The 18,930-nt window shown below is 38.3% G+C and overlaps 1 protein-coding gene across 1 annotated transcript in view; it reads right to left on the bottom strand.

Annotated features, from left to right (window-relative positions):
• The window catches only part of LOC139961698 (adhesion G-protein coupled receptor G4-like), a 37,539-nt gene extending 21,157 nt beyond the window's left edge, over positions 1-16,382 (bottom strand). The window contains exon 1 of the mRNA XM_071961107.1: positions 15,269-16,382. Within this exon, the coding sequence (XP_071817208.1) occupies positions 15,269-15,323 (55 nt within the window). The 5' untranslated portion in view covers positions 15,324-16,382. The remainder of the gene's footprint in view (positions 1-15,268) is intronic.
• Between the last annotated feature and the right edge of the window lie 2,548 nt (positions 16,383-18,930).

An 18,930-nucleotide genomic window follows, 5' to 3' on the forward strand; every position in this document is an offset into this window, starting at 1 on the left:
CGAAGTCCAGGGACAATTTTTCTCCCTGATCCCCTCTTCTAAAACTTTCCTTGCAATTATCCTATCGGTTTTCCTATATTATGAAATATTAGGAATTCTGTAATCTTGAGTCCACATATTCCCTGTCCCCCCTCCCTCCTTATATTCCCCGGTTCCCTGATTGACCCCATGACCTTGCCGGCAGCCTTCCGCTGATCACAGAGACGATTGAATGTTATGCAAATTTTCGTTCGTCTTACGTTGAGTGATTCGTGCTCCATCATATATCATCAACGGGTAACGTTGCTATCGAATTATAGCCTACTCTTGTATTTCATGCTATGACATAGTTTAGTGGCGTGGTGCCTCTTAAGACGGCAATTTCAAGATCAGTGAACTATTGGTCTGACCCCTCCCCCTCACCAATCCCCCCATCTCAAACCTACGTCGGAGTTCCTGAAATACTGGCAAACCAAAGGCATGGCTACCCTTTTCAGATGTCAGACATGGTATGCCGATTCATTCCTCTGTATGACCAACCAATACAAGCGCTGATGTAGAAAACACAGTACAGAGTCCTATAGTTGACCTATAGTTTTATGATCGTTGTTTCATGGTTATGTTCACAAGCCTTTATCGGCTATAGTCCAAATTGTAGCAAACTATCACCTAGTATCGACACATTATTACTTTGTCCTTGTCAGTCCAATGAACAAACTATCACTTCCTGGAGTTATTCTCATATAAGAAATCATCTTAGATTAATATAGCAGTTTGATAAATGTGGATGTAACGTTGCCATTGGAGATTAATATAACATTAGCTTATTAACTTGTTGCAAACCAATGAGTCGTGTATTTATCATTACTATGTATAAGATACACAACACCGTTATCATTATACTGATTATAAGAAGAAAAGGGGGGCCGGGGGGGGGGGGTTGAAGGAAAAATGAATATAGTAATTCTAGCCAAATTTCGCATTCTGGAACAACGGTTACCAAGATGAACGGTTTCCTTGATGTACAATTTGAATGAGTAACATCAATGTCTCCCCATGTACAGATATATTATTGTCTCATGGTAGTTAATGGGTTGCTGAAACGTGTCTATAACGTTAAAAAGGAATCCCCAAGATTTAAGGTCATCAGTATAGTCAATTAATGTGCTAGAAGGTCAGATACTGGTCAGCAATGCACCAATTTCAACACGCATTGTACGTACTCTCAAGTGCCCTAAAAGTAGTTATCCACATAGAGATACTTTAATTCAGGGGTTCCCTAACTGGGGTGCATGAACCCCCAGGGGGTGCATGAATCCATCCCAGTGGGTTCGTGAGATGTTTCTGAAAGTCAAAACTAGAGTACTTTTTGTTGAACTAAACTGTGATATATCATATAATTTAGTTATGTACAAAAGTCGCACCTATCAAAAAACTCTTTTCGCGTTCCATACGCATATGTTGTTATAGTAGTACCGTACCGTGCATGTGAAACTTGATCTTTTACGAAGAACTGTTATGCGTATTATAATATAATAATGACTCAGATCGTGTCTCGAAAAGTTTGGGGTTCGTGGACAACTCTGACATCGACACGGGGTTCGTGGGGGGATGAAGTTGGGGGAAACCCTGCTTTAATTGCATGGTTATTTAATAATCTTTCCATGGCTGGGGTGTTGCTGTAGGAACAATGCCTCTAGGAAAGTACCTCGGAAATCTTTTAGAAATTTTTAGAATCATTAAATTTGGGGAGCAATAGTGACATCCGAAAATATCTGGGGAAGAGGAAATGTAAGTAATCTTTACTTGAGATAAGGAGGTATAAAGTAGATTTAAATGAGATATTTAGTGCCTAGTAAGTTTATGAACTAATATAACTTATTGGTGCAACAAAACGCTATCATTTGTGAATAGATAACACTGTGTATAAAGCAATATTCTTTCAATAACTATTTTTTTTTCTATGAAACCATCATTATGATAAAGTAGAATCACGTAAACGGATTTTAATTTTCTTTCATTGTTTACTGGATCCTGTTAATTAATAATTGTTGTTGTTGTTACAGTTACTATGCAGCTGTTTATCGTTGCTTAACGATGCCTTTGTTTTTGTTATTTTTTTCTGTGGGTGAGGGCAGGGCTCATTCCATCAAATTAAATTTTTTTTATTATTAAATGAACTAAAAATAGCTTCAGGTCTACACGTATCCATAGCAACAGTATCTTGAATACATCACTCTTGTTGAAGGCGCCAACAAAAGTATTTCATTGGCACGGTTCACTAAAGTTAGCAATCGATTTGAACTGGATAAAACGAAAATAAGTACTTGTCTCTTAAAAGAGTAAGTCCCTCATTAAAGTAATTGATGTTGTAAGTAATATCTTAATTAAGATCAATTGGCCTTTCCGTTTGGTATTCTGATTTAGTGCTGGCTAAATCATTTGTGGTTAGTTTCAGACGACCGAACTACGCATGAGCAAGATTTGAGATTCTTCAATGGGTTTTTTTCAGTTTGTTCTCAATTTCTGTATGACATTAACTTCAACATTATATTTTATTTAATGCTGCTGGTTGTATACCTGTGATGTAACTTCTCAAAGAACAACCGAACCTGTTCATTGGCTTCAGTCATGTCACTATCTATTTCTGAAATATCCCGGCAGTTTGGTACTTGGCCTATTTCTCCGCTTCATTTTAGATTAATGTGAATACTGAATACAGACTACAATTACCGACTGATTTTCTGGTGGATATAAAACTATGACAGTACCATTTGATAATTATGAAACTAAACCAGGGCGTCCAGAGCCAGGATCGGCCCGGGGTACAACCAAGGGACCCGGTCCCTATTTATTTTCTCCCTGAAATGTACACTAAAAAGGATATAAAACAAAAATACGACCCGTGTGAGTAGTGTATGACTCCCACAGCTGAACCGAAATTACCTTGGACCTGTATAGAGACGACTAATCCATTTTGAAGTGGGTTCAGAGAGCGCAATGCATGAATCGTTATATTTTGTTCTTGATATAGGACTGAACTAAAACAGAACCAAACAGGATACAAAATATCTAAAACCAATATAGAAGTAGAAATATTTTGTTGCAACACCGTTTATTGATATTATTTACTTAGTTTCATGCTTTTTCACACTTAGTAGTTTACGTATTCTGCGATTATTCTTGATCATAAGAACAATTCAGTACAAAACGGTACACGTCAACATGTAATCGTTTTATACATTGAGAAATGCATCAGTATAAACTAGAATTTTACCCTCTTTGTCTTCGAACGAGCCTAACACCACGTGTCGTTCATTACACTAACGCCATTGCAAACCAAAGGTCAATACCATTTTCTACCAGACAAGTAATAAGTTACCTGTACTTTAATATACCTGTCAAAGACTAAGGCCTCTCTCTTCAGTTGCTATTTTGCAAAAGGACATCAGATATTTCCCGATTTATTTATTTCATTTTCAAGCACGGAAACTATTTCATGCGTAGAAATTGAGCGCAACACGATCCCTGGACACCACATGATAAACCCCGCTGGTTACTGTAAGCCCCGCAGTTTACTAATCGTTGGGTTGTCTTTGTCTTATAAAGCATTTCTCGGCATACTTTGATACTTTTTGTACTGATCATTGGTACATCCTGGAAGGGAATCCATTACATCTATAAAACTAAATTATAACAGTTCATCTGAAATTAGTGGCTATGGTATTATACATTTGGTAGGTCATATATCTTCGCCGTAGTTGAGCAAAAATGTGGTAGTGGACAAAACTGAGTAATGAATGGACAGTCACTCAAATTCGATCTTCAACAAGTATTCTACCCTTCTACCTTCTATAGCTTCTTTTCTTTCTCACTGAGTCAAACCTTTTGTATAATGTCAACCACCTCAATATCTTAATTCACTGGAAGGATCACAAAATGCTAATGAAAATCCCTTTTTATTCCAGACGTATCTTCATGACCGGTACCTCGTATAGTCACGGTCAACTAATCACAATTCCTGGCCTTATTACAGAAAGAGGCATTTTGACCAGGGAGTTTTCCCTAACAACCCCCTGTTTTGACTAAGGTGTGGAATACCCACGTAAGTTTAAATATTGTCACCAGAAGTCAACTAGTGTTGTTCTGTACAGTTTGTGTGTGTAACATACACGAAAACAAAACTGTAATCAAACTATACTGTGGGCGGCCTGGACTGTCAGAAAATGTGAGTAGGGATTCTTGTGTACACACCCCCAGACAACTCATATCCGTTACCAAAAGTGATTAATATATTCATTAAGTTCTCGCGACAATATCATAAGGCAGTAAAAACATAGGTTAACTTCCGTGTGTAGTTTGGACAGCTTAAACTTTTGTGATATTAGTTGCCAAAGAGTATAGGCTTAATATCTCAACCAAGTTACAAGATGACTAAGCCCTATTCGTTCCCGCCATTTCCAAACTGCAGACGACAATTAGACACTATATTAGCAACGGCTTTAAATTTCGAAGATTCTTTCCCCTTTTACATTCGAGATGACTAAGCCCTATTCGTTCCCGCCATTTCCAAACTGCAGACGACAATCACACACTATATAAGCAACGGCTTTAATTTTAGAAGATTCTTTCCCGCTTTACATTCGATCCAGTTTATAAACAGCAGACGGCAGCTGCAGACAGTATACCCAAAGATTGATAACAGTTTGGACCTGTCTGTATGAGCAATATTGTTTTGTTCAAGACCTATAATCTTAAACTGGGTTAGGTATATAGGTATTGTAAATATGAATTTCCTTATTGTTGTTTGCTAAAGACGTTTTCTTGCTACCAATTATTGGTCTTGGGTAAAGGAAACACGTTAAGATTGTGACCTACTTTGAGCAATAATTCGTACATGATATGTTTACGAGGAAGTATTTAATCCTTTTAGGTTATACATAGAATATTCAAAATGAATGTATAATAAGAAATCAGATCATTAAAGTGGGCCACTTGTTATATTGCTATAGTTATGAACATGTTAATCGCCATATTAACATATAATCTTGGCTGGGAATATCTTAAGCATCTTTACGGTTCATTTTGATTCATTTTTCGATGTTATTCTAACTGAAATGCCAAATCTATGTATAGGTCATTGGCTCGCTGTGACATGCACATGATTTTAAGGGTGTGTGTGTGTGTAAGGGGAGTGGGGTGGGGTGGGATACTAAATTCCTCCGAGTAACTAAATTTTGGGAACTAACTAGAAAACTTATGAGCATAAATACAACAGATTCACTTGACCAATGACATATGCTTACTTCCGCCTGTTCACCTGAACGAAATAGCCTGTGGTTGACCGTTCTGTTCCAAAAAACGGGGACCGAACTTTATAATTTGGACTTGTGCTCACTAGGGCGCAATAGTGCCTTGTAATTTACTTAATACCGTCATAACAAATGATCATACCTTCTATACAAAAAGGTCCGAGTATTTTGTGGACGATAGTGAGAGCGTCATTTAGCCAAGTTGCCTTCAAAGTGTAACTGTCAAAACGTGGTCATTCTCTTCCGTAAGTTTGTAGCTTGCAGCCAATTAAAAACAGTTCTAGACTTAACTTTCCAAAGACGGAAGTCTCTGTAGGTCTGTCGAAAGGAACGTGTTAATATCCTTCCTGGTTACAAGGAATATAACGTGTACATGTGTTATCAATCTTTGTTAGGTGTTCGCGGTTTTTAGTTTAACCATATTTCTTTCTTTCTCTCTTTTTCTTCTGTCATATTTGATAGAAGTACAGTAAGTCATTTTTCAGTTATGATAGTGTTTATACTTTACTTGATATCAATTATACTAGCTTGTCAGAGGAACCGACGAAGATCGTTCGTCGGGAATTTTGGAAGTTATTACAGAGGCAAGGGCAGGCTAAATTGGTGTTGGCTTTAAACAATTCATTTGGGTGCAACAAAGCTCCAGAGAATCCAATACAAAGGGAAGACAGGAGAGCGAGGAAATTGGTATATATATATACTATAACGATAAGAAGGTGATAATGTTCAAAGTATAGTATATCAATTAATGAAAAAGACATTGGAAGATGAATTATGTGGCAATGACTTCTACGTGAAGAGGTTCGAAACCGGTGTTTGTATATAAAGCGGGAGACCCGGGTTCGAACCCCGGGGGAGGCTGGAAGTTTTTTCACTGTGCTTGGATTTTTCAGCTCACTACAATTGCAATATATATATATATATATATATATGCAATGGAGGTAAACGACAAAGGCAAATGAATATATTACGATTTTCATTTATATATATATATATATATACTACTGTAACTCCCTTTTATTTGGCCTTCCTGACTCTACACTGAAAAAACTTCAAACTGTTCAGAATTCTGCTGCCCGGTTAATATCATGTTCATCGCGTCCTGATCACATATCTCCAGTGCTTCAATCACTCCATTGGCTTCCAGTAAAACAACGGTCAATTTATAAGCTCCTCCTCTTAACGTACAAATCACAACACTCCCTTGCCCCTGGTTACATTACAAATTTAATTCCTCCGTATCATCCTCAACGCCAACTTCGCTCGTCTACAAAGTGTCTTCTTGCCACCAGCCATACCCCAAACACAAAGTTTTATGGAGAAAGAGCCTTCATCTCTGCTGCACCTCATCTCTGGAACAATCTACCATCTTCAATTCGCAATGCACCATCGGTTGACTGTTTTAAGCGTCTCTTAAAAACTCATTTATTCCAAAATTTACAGTGATTTGACTTGCATATTTGTGTACTTGTTTAAGCGCTTTGAGGCCTTTGCATAAGGCGCTCTATAAATATTTGCTTATTATATTATTATTATTATTATTATATATATATATATATATATATATATATATATATATATACATATACACATATAATCGTGTCCATCTTCCCAGGTCAAAGTTGAAAATAAGATCATGTAGTTGATCTTTGATGTAGTAAAGAGGAATTTGGTAATCACGCAGATAGAGCAAACACTTCCTCTTTCGTCATGGCTCGTTAAAGATTACATATGAATTAGAACTGACTCGTTTCCAGCTCTTTGATCTTTATTAGCGAGATTAATATCAGTCTAGACCTTCTGTAAGCCCATTGTCCGGGTAAAGAAACATTCCATTTTTTTGTAAACAATATATCAAATTTATAAATAAGTGAGAGTTCACTGCTTTGAGAGTATTACAATGTGTACTGTCCTTCTTATAAGTGCTTGAATGTTATCAGAAGAGTTGTTCACTTGCAAATCTCGCCCTTTGCCAACTAAGAGTACATAATGCTCTAAAAAACTTTAAAATGTTTAAGAAGTACAAGCGAGCTCTGCAGTCGCTCAAATGATAATCCTATCGTCCTTTGTTTTAGATTCTAGATGGAGGGATGGGGCTAGTTTAAAGGCATTGAAGACTCGCCCAAATCGCCTGCCGCGCTCTGAAAAAGTTAACTTTCCGTTACTTACAAGTTAAGTTTTTCTCTTGTCGCTACAAAATGCAGACAGTAATGAAACGTGATACCTTGTTATCTTTAGCTGGACCTGAGATGTCCATCGCTGTATCGTTTATACACTGTGCTGTGGGTATTGATCGCAGCTGTATGTACTGACTGTACACTAGTGTCTAATTACCGACGGTAGCAAGCTGTGTGTGTATTTTCTGGGATCGATGGTGGTGTTCAACACTTCTGTTACACCTCATTCGAACTAGGTCAGATTACCGGCATTAGACGTTTGTTTTTGCGCGAGTCTTTTCACCATTTAAGAACACACGTGACCGAGCCACCTTGGGAACAGCCCGGCCACACGTGGTTTCTCTACAAATGTTTAGCATGCTTCTCGGGACGGTGTAACTGTTAGGTCTGAGGCAGCTGGGGCAGGATTTTAGGATCCTATCTTCCTATGTCTTGTTTCATTTAGTTGCTTCGACCTACTACGTCATACTCCCAGTCTGTGAAATTTGTCCTTATTACATCCAACTGTATTTACATACACACTAGCAGACCATTAGTTCCGACATGAAGGAATTATGCCCCCACCCCCCTCCGGTTCCTAGCCCGTCATTCTATAGAAGGATCTTCTCTTGAGAGATAAAATGATTTTTGAACACCCTATACTTCTATCGAAAAGTCAGACCTCCCCCCCCCCCCCGGCATCCCTGAAGAAATATCTTAATGCGCAATCAGAGACAAGCACCAGTAAGAAGTTTGTATTTTAGCAGATTTGGATACATATTCGACGGGATAATTTTGCGATAGAGTGATATTAACAAAGTACTGCACTAATATTGTGTTTTTCCTACACATCAATTAGTCTAAGGAGTCTAATGTATACTTGACATCATGCCATGTGACCAGAACGAACAACGCCATCTTTTATATTATACATCACTAAATACGCCACTGTGACTCATACTTTATATATAAGCTTCCACGGGTACTCTTTTGGTAAATAGCAGTGACCAAGGAACAGAGCGCATAAGCTGTACGGTATATACTGTAGCTAAACACAATGATATCCAAAGAAAGTGTATATATGAAGGTCACATAAATGGTTAAATTTTAAGAACTGGAAAGTGATAATAGCCTTTATGCCAAATATTTTGTTTCTACAGCGACCAAAGCCACATTGTAACTCAATAATATTGCTGCAACCAATACTCATTACAGCGTGGTTACAATTTTCATAACCGCAAATTTTAATCACTCCGTATGGACGTTGACGATTTTACTGCTAAGTAAGAAAGAACATCCCAGTACTGTATGTGCATGTGGTTTGCACTAGAAATGTGAGTTGCGAGCGGCGCCAAATCGACTTTATCGCAGCTAGTATTACATTAGTCTTGTATGAACAGCCTAGTGTATACCTTTCTTTTTACAAAGCTATTTTCCCGTATCTATTTGCTTTACTGCCCAGAGAATGTCCCGGCAATGCTTTCGATACTAGGACAGATCCTCGAGCATGTAAAATACAGTGGGCAAGCACATTCATGATAGGCAGACACGGAATCTGAGGTATGTGCAGTTTGCACGGGAGAAAAAGAGTATTACAAACAACTTGGCCAAGACTAGTATTACATCAATCAAAGCAGACTGAATATATCTTCATTGACTCAGGCTTACAATATGATCACGTGATGAGGGAACTCTTAGCTGATTCGTCAATGCATCTTTGTTCTAATGATGTGTATAATGATACACGTTTTTGAAGGAATTGCCACCACATGGAATGAGAATTATTCACAACGAATGAGGTTCGTCGGATCATCTATGACGTCACCATAGCCATAGATAACATTAGCGAACCTGATCATGATAGAGTGTACGTGTGTACAGTTTTAGCTTATTTTTATTATTTCGAAAATATTGCTATAAATTATCTATCAATTTCAAATTAACACACGTAAAAGTGCATTTACAAACAATACATCACGATAACAAACTGTTATAAAATCATAAACATTATGCATAAAGTATATTTCGCTTGAAAGCATGTGTAACACTCTACGTTATACCATAAACCATATCAGTTAATGTTAGATAACAAATTAGAGAAATCCTTGAACATGTATTATTTCATCAAGGTTATCTCTGCATACAGATTCACTTAACTGCCTGTTCGGGTTACCGGTTTAATTTACCACACGGTAATGACTCTCGTTATTGGCTTTATATAGGTGTTTTTTGTTCTTTTATACTTTACAACTGATATCTTTGTCTTCTAGCCTCAGGTAAGCTATAACGGAGGAGCCTTTGCAAGATGACAGCAGGACACATCCTGAACAACAATTAGGCTTCTTCCGTTAAAAACTTGAGTCGATCAGTGGCCTAATTAAGAGTACTGAAATGTAAATATGAATATGAGTTGTTCCGTATATGGAGAGTATAAGGTACACTGACCGTTGGTAAACTTTACGCGCAATCAATATTTACATACAGCAGAATAAAATGTATTGTATATAGAATGAGAAAAGTTATCAATCGAACTATCAATTCAAACGTTTGGCGTAGGTTTCGTTAACGTCAAACCTTGTACTGTTAATTATTGCTACGCTAAGTATAAAGCAACCCTAAGAGTCGGCTAACCGGGACATTTTCTACTGCTAATGCTTGTTACTATTCTAAGTGACGTAATAGTTGTGAGGTTTTTGTTTCAAGTGCTTCGTGTAACTCCATTATATTCTCCTTTCTCCTCCGGGATTGATTTTAGCAATGTTTTTTTTGTACCTTCATTCTCTACTTTCTTAGATGACTCAAGACGACGGAGAATTTCCTGCTTTCCATAAACCGATTTGACAATCTAAATCCTATGGATTAAAGATGAAAACGTCGCAAAGTGTAACAGCATGTTGATTGATAGGAAAAGTATATTTGGATTAGTACACAGCACACATTCTCCCGTAAGATTTCTACGGAGTTTGCGACCATACAAAATAACAAAATATAGATCAGTGAATAAATTAGCACTTCAGATTTCTCCATAAAAAATGATAAATGGTGACTTTAGGCAACATCGTCAATTGGGATATCTCATAGACCCGTTAATGAGCACTGTTGTATCAGCCAGTCTGTCCATCAGTCACTCTGTCAGTAACAATGGTATTATAGCATTAAAATGTATGTCAGTACTGAGGAACTGACGTCATCATCTAGTTACATTTATCGGAGCATTCCAGAGATTTAACATATACTTTAAAGGCGAATAGATTGAAACCGAAATATCTATAGAAACATTACTCGAGCTCCTTTTGTTTTCTTTGTTACACGGCAAGGCTAAAACTCTGCCTTAATTTAGCTTACTTTAGAGTGACCGTCCCCTAGAATAGTCATCTGTCATGCACCTTCCCTATACCATATGTCAATCATCCTAGTACTCCATACAGTCCGTAGCACTTGTCGCTGTTCTTTAGAGGGTCACTCCCTCCCTCTGGAAATGTACTGCCATTCGACGGACGGTATCAGAGAGGACCCATCCACACCAGACTATTATTGAGTCCATATATTAGACTCGTACTCATATTCGTACTCGCCTCTGTGGATTTGTACTCATAACTCGTACTCGAACTAGTGCACAATTGTGTACACGTGCTTGTACTTTGAGCCTTGTATGCTCGGATACCCATGCCAAGGAGGAATTCTATTTGTGCTATAGTACTCATGACGTTGTACCAGGCTGTTATCCTCAAGCGTATTAGTGGAATGCATATCGTGTGATTATACCAGGGAGTTGCAACTCCCTGATTATACCATGGAGGTAAACCTCCATGATTATACACACATGCCATCGTTCTCTAAAGAGCGTAGTAAATCAAAAACTCTTGTGTACCTTCTTGTGTTGTCGCTGTAATCAGCCATTATGGTTAGATAACAGAGCGGTTTTATAGGTCTTCCTCTAGACGGTAACATTTATTTTATCAGCTGTCCGCATCAAGCATATTCTAACGTTCGTTTTTATAGTAATTGCTTTGTTCCATAAACTTAACAATTTTTTTGAGACGATATATCAGTAAAGTAATCACCCACATCCCAAACATTTCACAAGTCTGTTTTGATAATGTTATAACGTTTTATTATTTGTATAAAGCCTGTACCTTGTTGTCGTGGTTAATCTGTTTTGTTTTGTTAATTTTCTGTAAATGTGTTTGGAACATTTAGTTCCGGAATAGATACAGAATGAACGTATGAATTGGAGAACAAGGAAGCACGTATACCGCGTCGCCTCCCTGCCCCTGTCCCTAACCCTACCCCCCATCCCTGCCCCTGTCCCTAACCCTACCCCCATCCCTGCCCCTGTCCCTAAACCTACCCCCATCCCTTCCCCGTCCCAGGAAAAGAGCTGTAAACCTGACAAACTTGAACGTGAAGAAGAGGTAAATTGTGATTGAAAACATGAGGAACATAAAAATACAAAAGTTTTGGAATGTTAATCGAGTGACCGAACAGGATTCAAATTAGACAAAAGATTATCGTTAAACTAATTGGCGAAACGAAGGATTAATCGATATGGCCAGCTTTTATATCTAAGAAATCCAACTCCTTACTTCTAAGGAATGTACCATTTTTTATGAGATTATTTCATGAATGAGATGTTATATGGCTACATGAACGTTACTTACTCTATATGTTATGTAATGTGGATGTTGTCAAAGGAAAGGTCGACTGCGATTTCAATATGTGTATAGAAATTTGTTGACGAGATAACATGTTGACATGTAAGGAGATTATAAGGAGATTATAAATCAAATATGTGGAGACTTGCTTGGTAAGATAACAATAATGTTTACATATTGTCAAATAACGCAAATCATTCTCATGGTAAGCTTGATTGTTAGAAAAAAAACTTATAAGGAAACTAAGGATATAGGAAGAAGGAAGACATTTATCATTACAAAAGACAATATTGAGATTGCACAGCGTCCGCTTGTGTAAAAGAATGATGTTTTCTCAAAAGTTAGCCCGTCTTGTTCGCGCATGAATCATTAACATAGATTTTATTTTCATTTTATGCAACAAACCGGAGGTTCTTTTCTAATTAAATATTGTTCTAAAGCTGTCATTGAGAAAAAAAAAACTGATTTAATTGAATGGGGGAAATAGCAACACGAATAACTTAAAATAATCACTAGTGGTAACCTTCGCAATGTTTTTGTTTTCGTTTCACACGAAAAAACTAAAAAACAACTTATCTTTATTTTGCTAAGAAAAAAAAAATTGACATCCAAATAATTGACAAGACAGCTCAATTGGTGATATGGATTTTGCTGAGCTGAAAATGGCCTTGGTTTATCAAAATGTCCTTTTGTGAGGGAGAACAAAATTAACCTCTATGGAGCTTATGGAAAATTTCATATTGTAACAACTACCCATCTTTTTCACTTCTTCAAAACCGACGACGCCAAGCAGGGTAGCGGTTTCGGTGTAGAGTTACACACCGTAACAATCGGTTCCACTTCCTTGTACAGTGTTTCAAACGAACGTATGGCAAGCCGTTTTAGTATTTATTCTGTATTTGATGATATCACCAAATATTTGATGATATATCAATTGATGATATCAGCAATTGAATTAGTGATATGTACATATCAACAAATGATTTGTTGATATCGGCAAATCAATTGCCTATATCACCAATTATTTGATGATACCAGCAATTCATTTGCTGATATCAGCAATTCATTTGCTGATATCAGCAATGGAATTGGTGATATCATCAAATATATGAGGATATCATCAAATACATAATAAAAACTAAAACGGCTTGCCATAAGAACGTCGTAACGTATTTATTGCCTCTCGGTTGCTATATGCAAAGAGGGCTGGATATTAAGTACATAGCCCTATATGAGTTGCTGTGAGCATACAGGGCAAATTGATAATATTTCTCTCAGACGAAACGGCTTTGCTCGAGATTGTAGGCAGCGTGTATGACGTTACTCCATCAACCTTACAAAATAAGATAAGATTAGAGAGATTCCACCCATAACACGCAAATAACCGCTCATTTAGTCCTCGGCATGATTTCATGCTCACAGTCATAGGCGTAGGAGCCTAATTTGATTTGGGGGAGGGGGGGGGGGGGCTGTAACGACTTGTCGCGCGCTCCGCGCGAGTTCAACATGTTAATGTGCATATCATATAGGCATTCATCGGTTATTACATCACACGCCAATAACATACAATCATTTTCCGTGTTATTACCCTTCCATATTGGTTAGAATTATCAGGGAAGTCGTTACAATAATAATGATAGTAATAATAATATAAGTTTAACCATTGAAAAATACATTGCAAATTATTCTTCTTTCAGTAGGTGCCCGAAAAATTCTCAGCATATTGCCCGAATTTTCACCAAAAAAATTTGGTTGGGGGCAGCCCCCCCAGTCCCCCGCCTCCTACGCCTATGCCCACAGTCCTAAGAGTAAAACTGAGTAAATTGCTAAACGTTCAATGAGTAAGGCGAATCACGTATCGAGAGGCGGCCCAAGATCAAGAAGCCCACAAGTAGATCATTGAGCCCGCTCGGTGAACACTTCCATCAGGCAAGGTGAGCATACCGACTTGCTATGTTTGGGTTGTTCCCCATTAACTTTAATGGGAGTAGGACGAGGCAGCATATGGCGCATTAAGGCTCCATAGGGCGTCGATCCGGCACTGAATAAGTTTATCTGTACATCTGACTGTTTGTTTGGTCGCCGTGTTTAGCTATAGATTGTTCTTTCCTGCGTGTTCCTTTTTTTCTGGGGGGTGGGACGTTAGGGTCATTGGGAGGGCGTTGTGGTCAAGTGGTTAAGGCAGTGGACTGGTGATCTAAGGTTTACAGGTTCGAGCCCTGGCCAGATCATTGCGTTGTGTCCTTGGGCAAGGCACTTTATCTCCATTGCCTCTCTTCACTCAGGTGTATAAATGGGGACTTGCGAGGTAACTTGTAAATATAGTTGCGTGCGCCGGTTTGTGGCTGCACCCTATGGGAAGTCCCCCGGGGGACACGTGGTTGTGGTGCACTGTGGTGCCCCAGGAGAAATTGATTGAATTGCGCACACTTTGGTGTGTAGGTGTGACAAGTTATCAATGACCAGGGCTAAGTTGTAAAGCGCTACGATCTCGATGTAGCAGCGCTATATAAGTGTCTAATATGTATGTAAGTCTACATGTATTGAAAAGTATCAAATAAACCTTGGTACATTGAGGTACATAGATTGAGTCCAGACTCTCCGTAGCATTTCACATTCAACTCTTTAATTTGTTAACCTGCTGTATGATTCATAATTGAATAAAGTTTAGTACCAGCGTATAATTTTAATACAACCACTCTAAAAGAGTGATGGGAAAAGTTTTACTTGTTCCTTTCGAATTAGAAGAAGCACAATAACAGCAAAACTGGGTTTAAATATTAGAGCAAACTTATAAGTAACAAAAACTTGTTCCAAACTCGGAGACAAATCGCTACAAACATTTGGCCTGATATATTAGAATACTACTACTTTCAGCTAAATTATATTTACGATATGTAAATGCCCCCCCCCCACCCCCACACCGATATAAAGTTGATTAAACTCTTAAAACAGCTGCATACCCTCTCTCGCTCTCTGAATTCTATAAATTCAATAAATGTGAAATTTTCTTGTATTATTGTACTCCGTCCCTTCCACAACCTCCATGTCATAGCAAGGTATAGGCGTTTTAATAGCAGGTAGGGCCTATAGATCATGCTTTTCTACTCCAATGGCCAGAAAACAAAACAATAATACAGAAATAATAGAATAGACTTGAACTCACCGAGTAAACAGCTAATGGAGAGGTGAAGAAGGATAAGTTTGGTGTAGGCCTCCATTGCAGTAAACGGTTCGTTATCTGGCTTCGTAAGATCAAGTACGTAACAAACACCAAACAGTTTCTTCAATCTCCTCCGTGGCTAATAGTTTAGTGAACGCAATTGTCTTGGTTCCAAATGAAACCCGTAAAAGGCCGTATGAGAACTGACACAGAAATAAAGAAAAGAAACTTTCGTCAAATATTCATTTATCTGCATTAATTTGCATTGTTTTGAATAACAATGATAACGTGATGAAGAGCACTCTGTTTCCGCGTTCGTCCTTCCCCACGACAGCTCCAATTGTATTCGGTTTGTGCAGACTCCAGTGTTTCAACGTTGTGTACTTGCTCCACAGAGAATCAATGTCATTGTTTTTTAATTAATTTATGCATTTAATAAAAAATATCATAGATCTTCCTTAATTATATTTTTGACCTTCTTGAAGAGTTGAAGGATATCTTCGGTTGACAGATTGAAAAAAAAAATGTTGCCTTCTTCTGTGTTCACTTTAAATTCTGGCGACATTACCTGTCATTACAACACGATCGATCAAAGGTATCTGAAATGTAACAGGGCATGACAAGAAACAGATGCACGGTAACCAAGGGGCGAAAGGTAGCACAGAAGCAAACGAATCACAGATCGATGTATCTCGCCTTTGCGAGGCGGCCAAGTTCAGTGATGATGATAATAATAATCCGACCGACTGAGAAGACACTAAACTTAACACTGAATAAACAGGGAAGGAGACAACCTTGGGGCTTACTTCCTGTTTTGACTTAACGGTAAAGTGATTATTACTGCACCGAGATCGAGCCCCTAATAATGATTACTACATTTCTATTTTACCACGCACGACAAAGATTGCACCCGTTGCACGAACACGTTCGGGTATAACGAGTATTCTCAAGACTGTTTCATTTGTGACACTTCTGAAGGCGTAAAATGACATGCTGGTGACAAAATATTGGAAGTAGCCAATGAATCACCTCCGATTGGTCTTCTGGCGGTTAAAGGAACGATAGAATGAATTGATTGAAAAGAGAAACAACAACAGTTGTACTTGTCACGCTTGACTATGAATTAGGTAAGTTCAATTTAGTCGAAACAGATGGAAACATGACAGAACGGTCTACCACAAAACGTTTCCACCTTGGAATTGAGTTTCAGACCTGTAACAATAGAATATAAGGAGGGTAGTTAACTGTCTTATTATGGTTTGAAAGTATAATGAAAATGTTATAGGCTGCACATATTATATGATTAATTGAAGTAATTGTGCACTGTGTTGCTGGTATGTAGACGGATGTATATTATCGAAAGCTCAATTCATAGACTTCTTTTTTTAGGTTACTTTTTTTTTTTTTGGTTACTACTTATTTCACTGGATTGCCTTTTTGTTTTCCCGTAAAAGGAAAACTATGGAGTCGCTCTTACCAAATTGTGAGGGGGACTGCGGATTGCAAAGTCGGTTATTACTATTACGGTTAGATTCGTCCAACACGGCAGCATACAGAAACGTTGTACTCAAAGCCGAAGCTAAAGTGAATTAATCAGGTCTCATATGCGAAGTGAATGCATGCTAAGTTCTTCAATACCACCCTCATTACCTTTCGGGAAATATTTCGTACTGTAGTGTTGATTAGAGTAGGTTGCGGAAGTATCGGAAGAGACAAATGTCATGTTTGCCAGATGAAAACTTCAAACTGTGCTCGAGTGGGCGTGGGACGTGACGACCAATCAGTAAAGCGTTTGCACTCGTTTGTGAACGAGTGATATATGGTATAAATGCTACTCAGTTAGTAGCTCCAAGAAAGTTGTCGCATAATTTTGTCGGGAAATAATCTGTGATAGAACTTACGTTAACATCATAGCTAGCATAAATCTACAATTGCAATTACACTCCCAGGATTTCGAGAACGCGTTCTTATGGATTCCGGTGCACGTTGTCGAACTTCGAAGAAACGTATCACAAGACTAAACTGATTTTTGTTTGATCAGCATAGCAGACGAGGATTTTGGCCCAGTTGGCATGCCACAGGCGTCGGTGACTGTACCAAAGGGTTTAATGCGTATATTGTGGCGTAGATACAACACAACCAATAATGAAAGGTTGGAGTGGTAGGGGCGGGGGTGGTGGAGTGGGTCGAGGTGGGTAGGGTGGGGAGTGGGGGATTGTGGTAGGGTTTGTGATTCAGGTATTTTGATAGTGACAAGGACAAGAACATGCCTATTACATTTACTACACTCCATGTGCAGATCATTTCAATAATCATCACGTGCCTACAGGGACTTGGACAGTTGAGCACAATCAATTCATTTGTTCCCAAAATAAACACAACTGAACTATCATGTCGGGATGATGACATTATTGGTTACTGTTTCTTAAACATAAATATGTCTATTTAAAATATAGGCAATGCATTAGAGCGTAAAAAGTGGTATAGTTGAACTTCCGGTCTAGATACACTTTTCACATACGTCGACTACGAGACAGCACGGTCTATACATTTATTTCCACCATCGGTTATTACACTCACTCGTATAGTACATTATTAAGTGAATCTCTGAGTTCTCGGCAAAGACCGTCACCCTACATTATATAGCCTACATACCGTATATGAAATGCCAAATGCTTGTTCTGCTTGTAAAACTTGTTAAAGTATCGATTGAAGTTTTCAACTGACTTGTCCTACCCACCAAGTGATGGCTGGATGTTTGGGGCTAATATTTTACATTCAAATTTACCCGCTATGACCGTTTCACTTTTGAGCTAGTAGGGGAACGAAGTTTAGCTCACCAGCCCATCTGCCGGCTCTTGCTGCCGAATCTTCGTGTATCCCGCAGGAATTTCTAAAACGCCGTGAAATCAACTTCAACCCTCCTGATTTTAAGACCGTCATTATTTTATTTCATCCTGATCTATTTCAAATCATCATGATAGTTGAAAACATGTCAAAAAGTCACCTCAGTAGGTTCATTTAGGACGTCTTATTTTTCGACGTTAAATTCCTAGTTGGATGTACTCTAATGCACTCTAATTGTTGTATGGGTACCAACAAGATATACCATCATCATGATTACTTGATCCCAAACCTATAAGAGAAGATGGTAAGTATGGATATGTGGCAGTGAAGCAAATTAACATATATGTATGCGTGCAGCGAGGAATGGTACATCTGCTAAAGAGAATTAGGTTATAGTATGGATAGGTGGCAGTGAAGCAAATTTGCATATACTCATGCGTGAAGCGAGGAATGGTACATCTGCTAAAGAGAACAGGGTTAGTATGGAAAGGTGGCAGTGAAGCAAATTTGCATATACGCATGCGTGCAGTGAGGAATGGCACTAAAGAGTGTTCTTACATGGCATTTTGTATGACGATTAACATATCTTTGATCCGATGTCACGGCATTTCTGTGTCAATAGATATACGCTGTTAGTAAAGAAGACCAATTCAGCTGCTGCTGTGGTGCACGGCTATATCAACTTCAGTATTCCGCTCAATCTTGCTGGGAAAACAATCAGGCACAACGGAAACGGATATGTTTGATGACGTCATGAAATATTGAGTAAGTTGCTCGTATTAGCTTACGTAAGATTGCCGTCGCCAATACGTGAATTA

Source organism: Apostichopus japonicus, chromosome 20 (assembly GCF_037975245.1).
Source record: "Apostichopus japonicus isolate 1M-3 chromosome 20, ASM3797524v1, whole genome shotgun sequence".
Classification (NCBI taxonomy): domain Eukaryota; kingdom Metazoa; phylum Echinodermata; class Holothuroidea; order Aspidochirotida; family Stichopodidae; genus Apostichopus; species Apostichopus japonicus.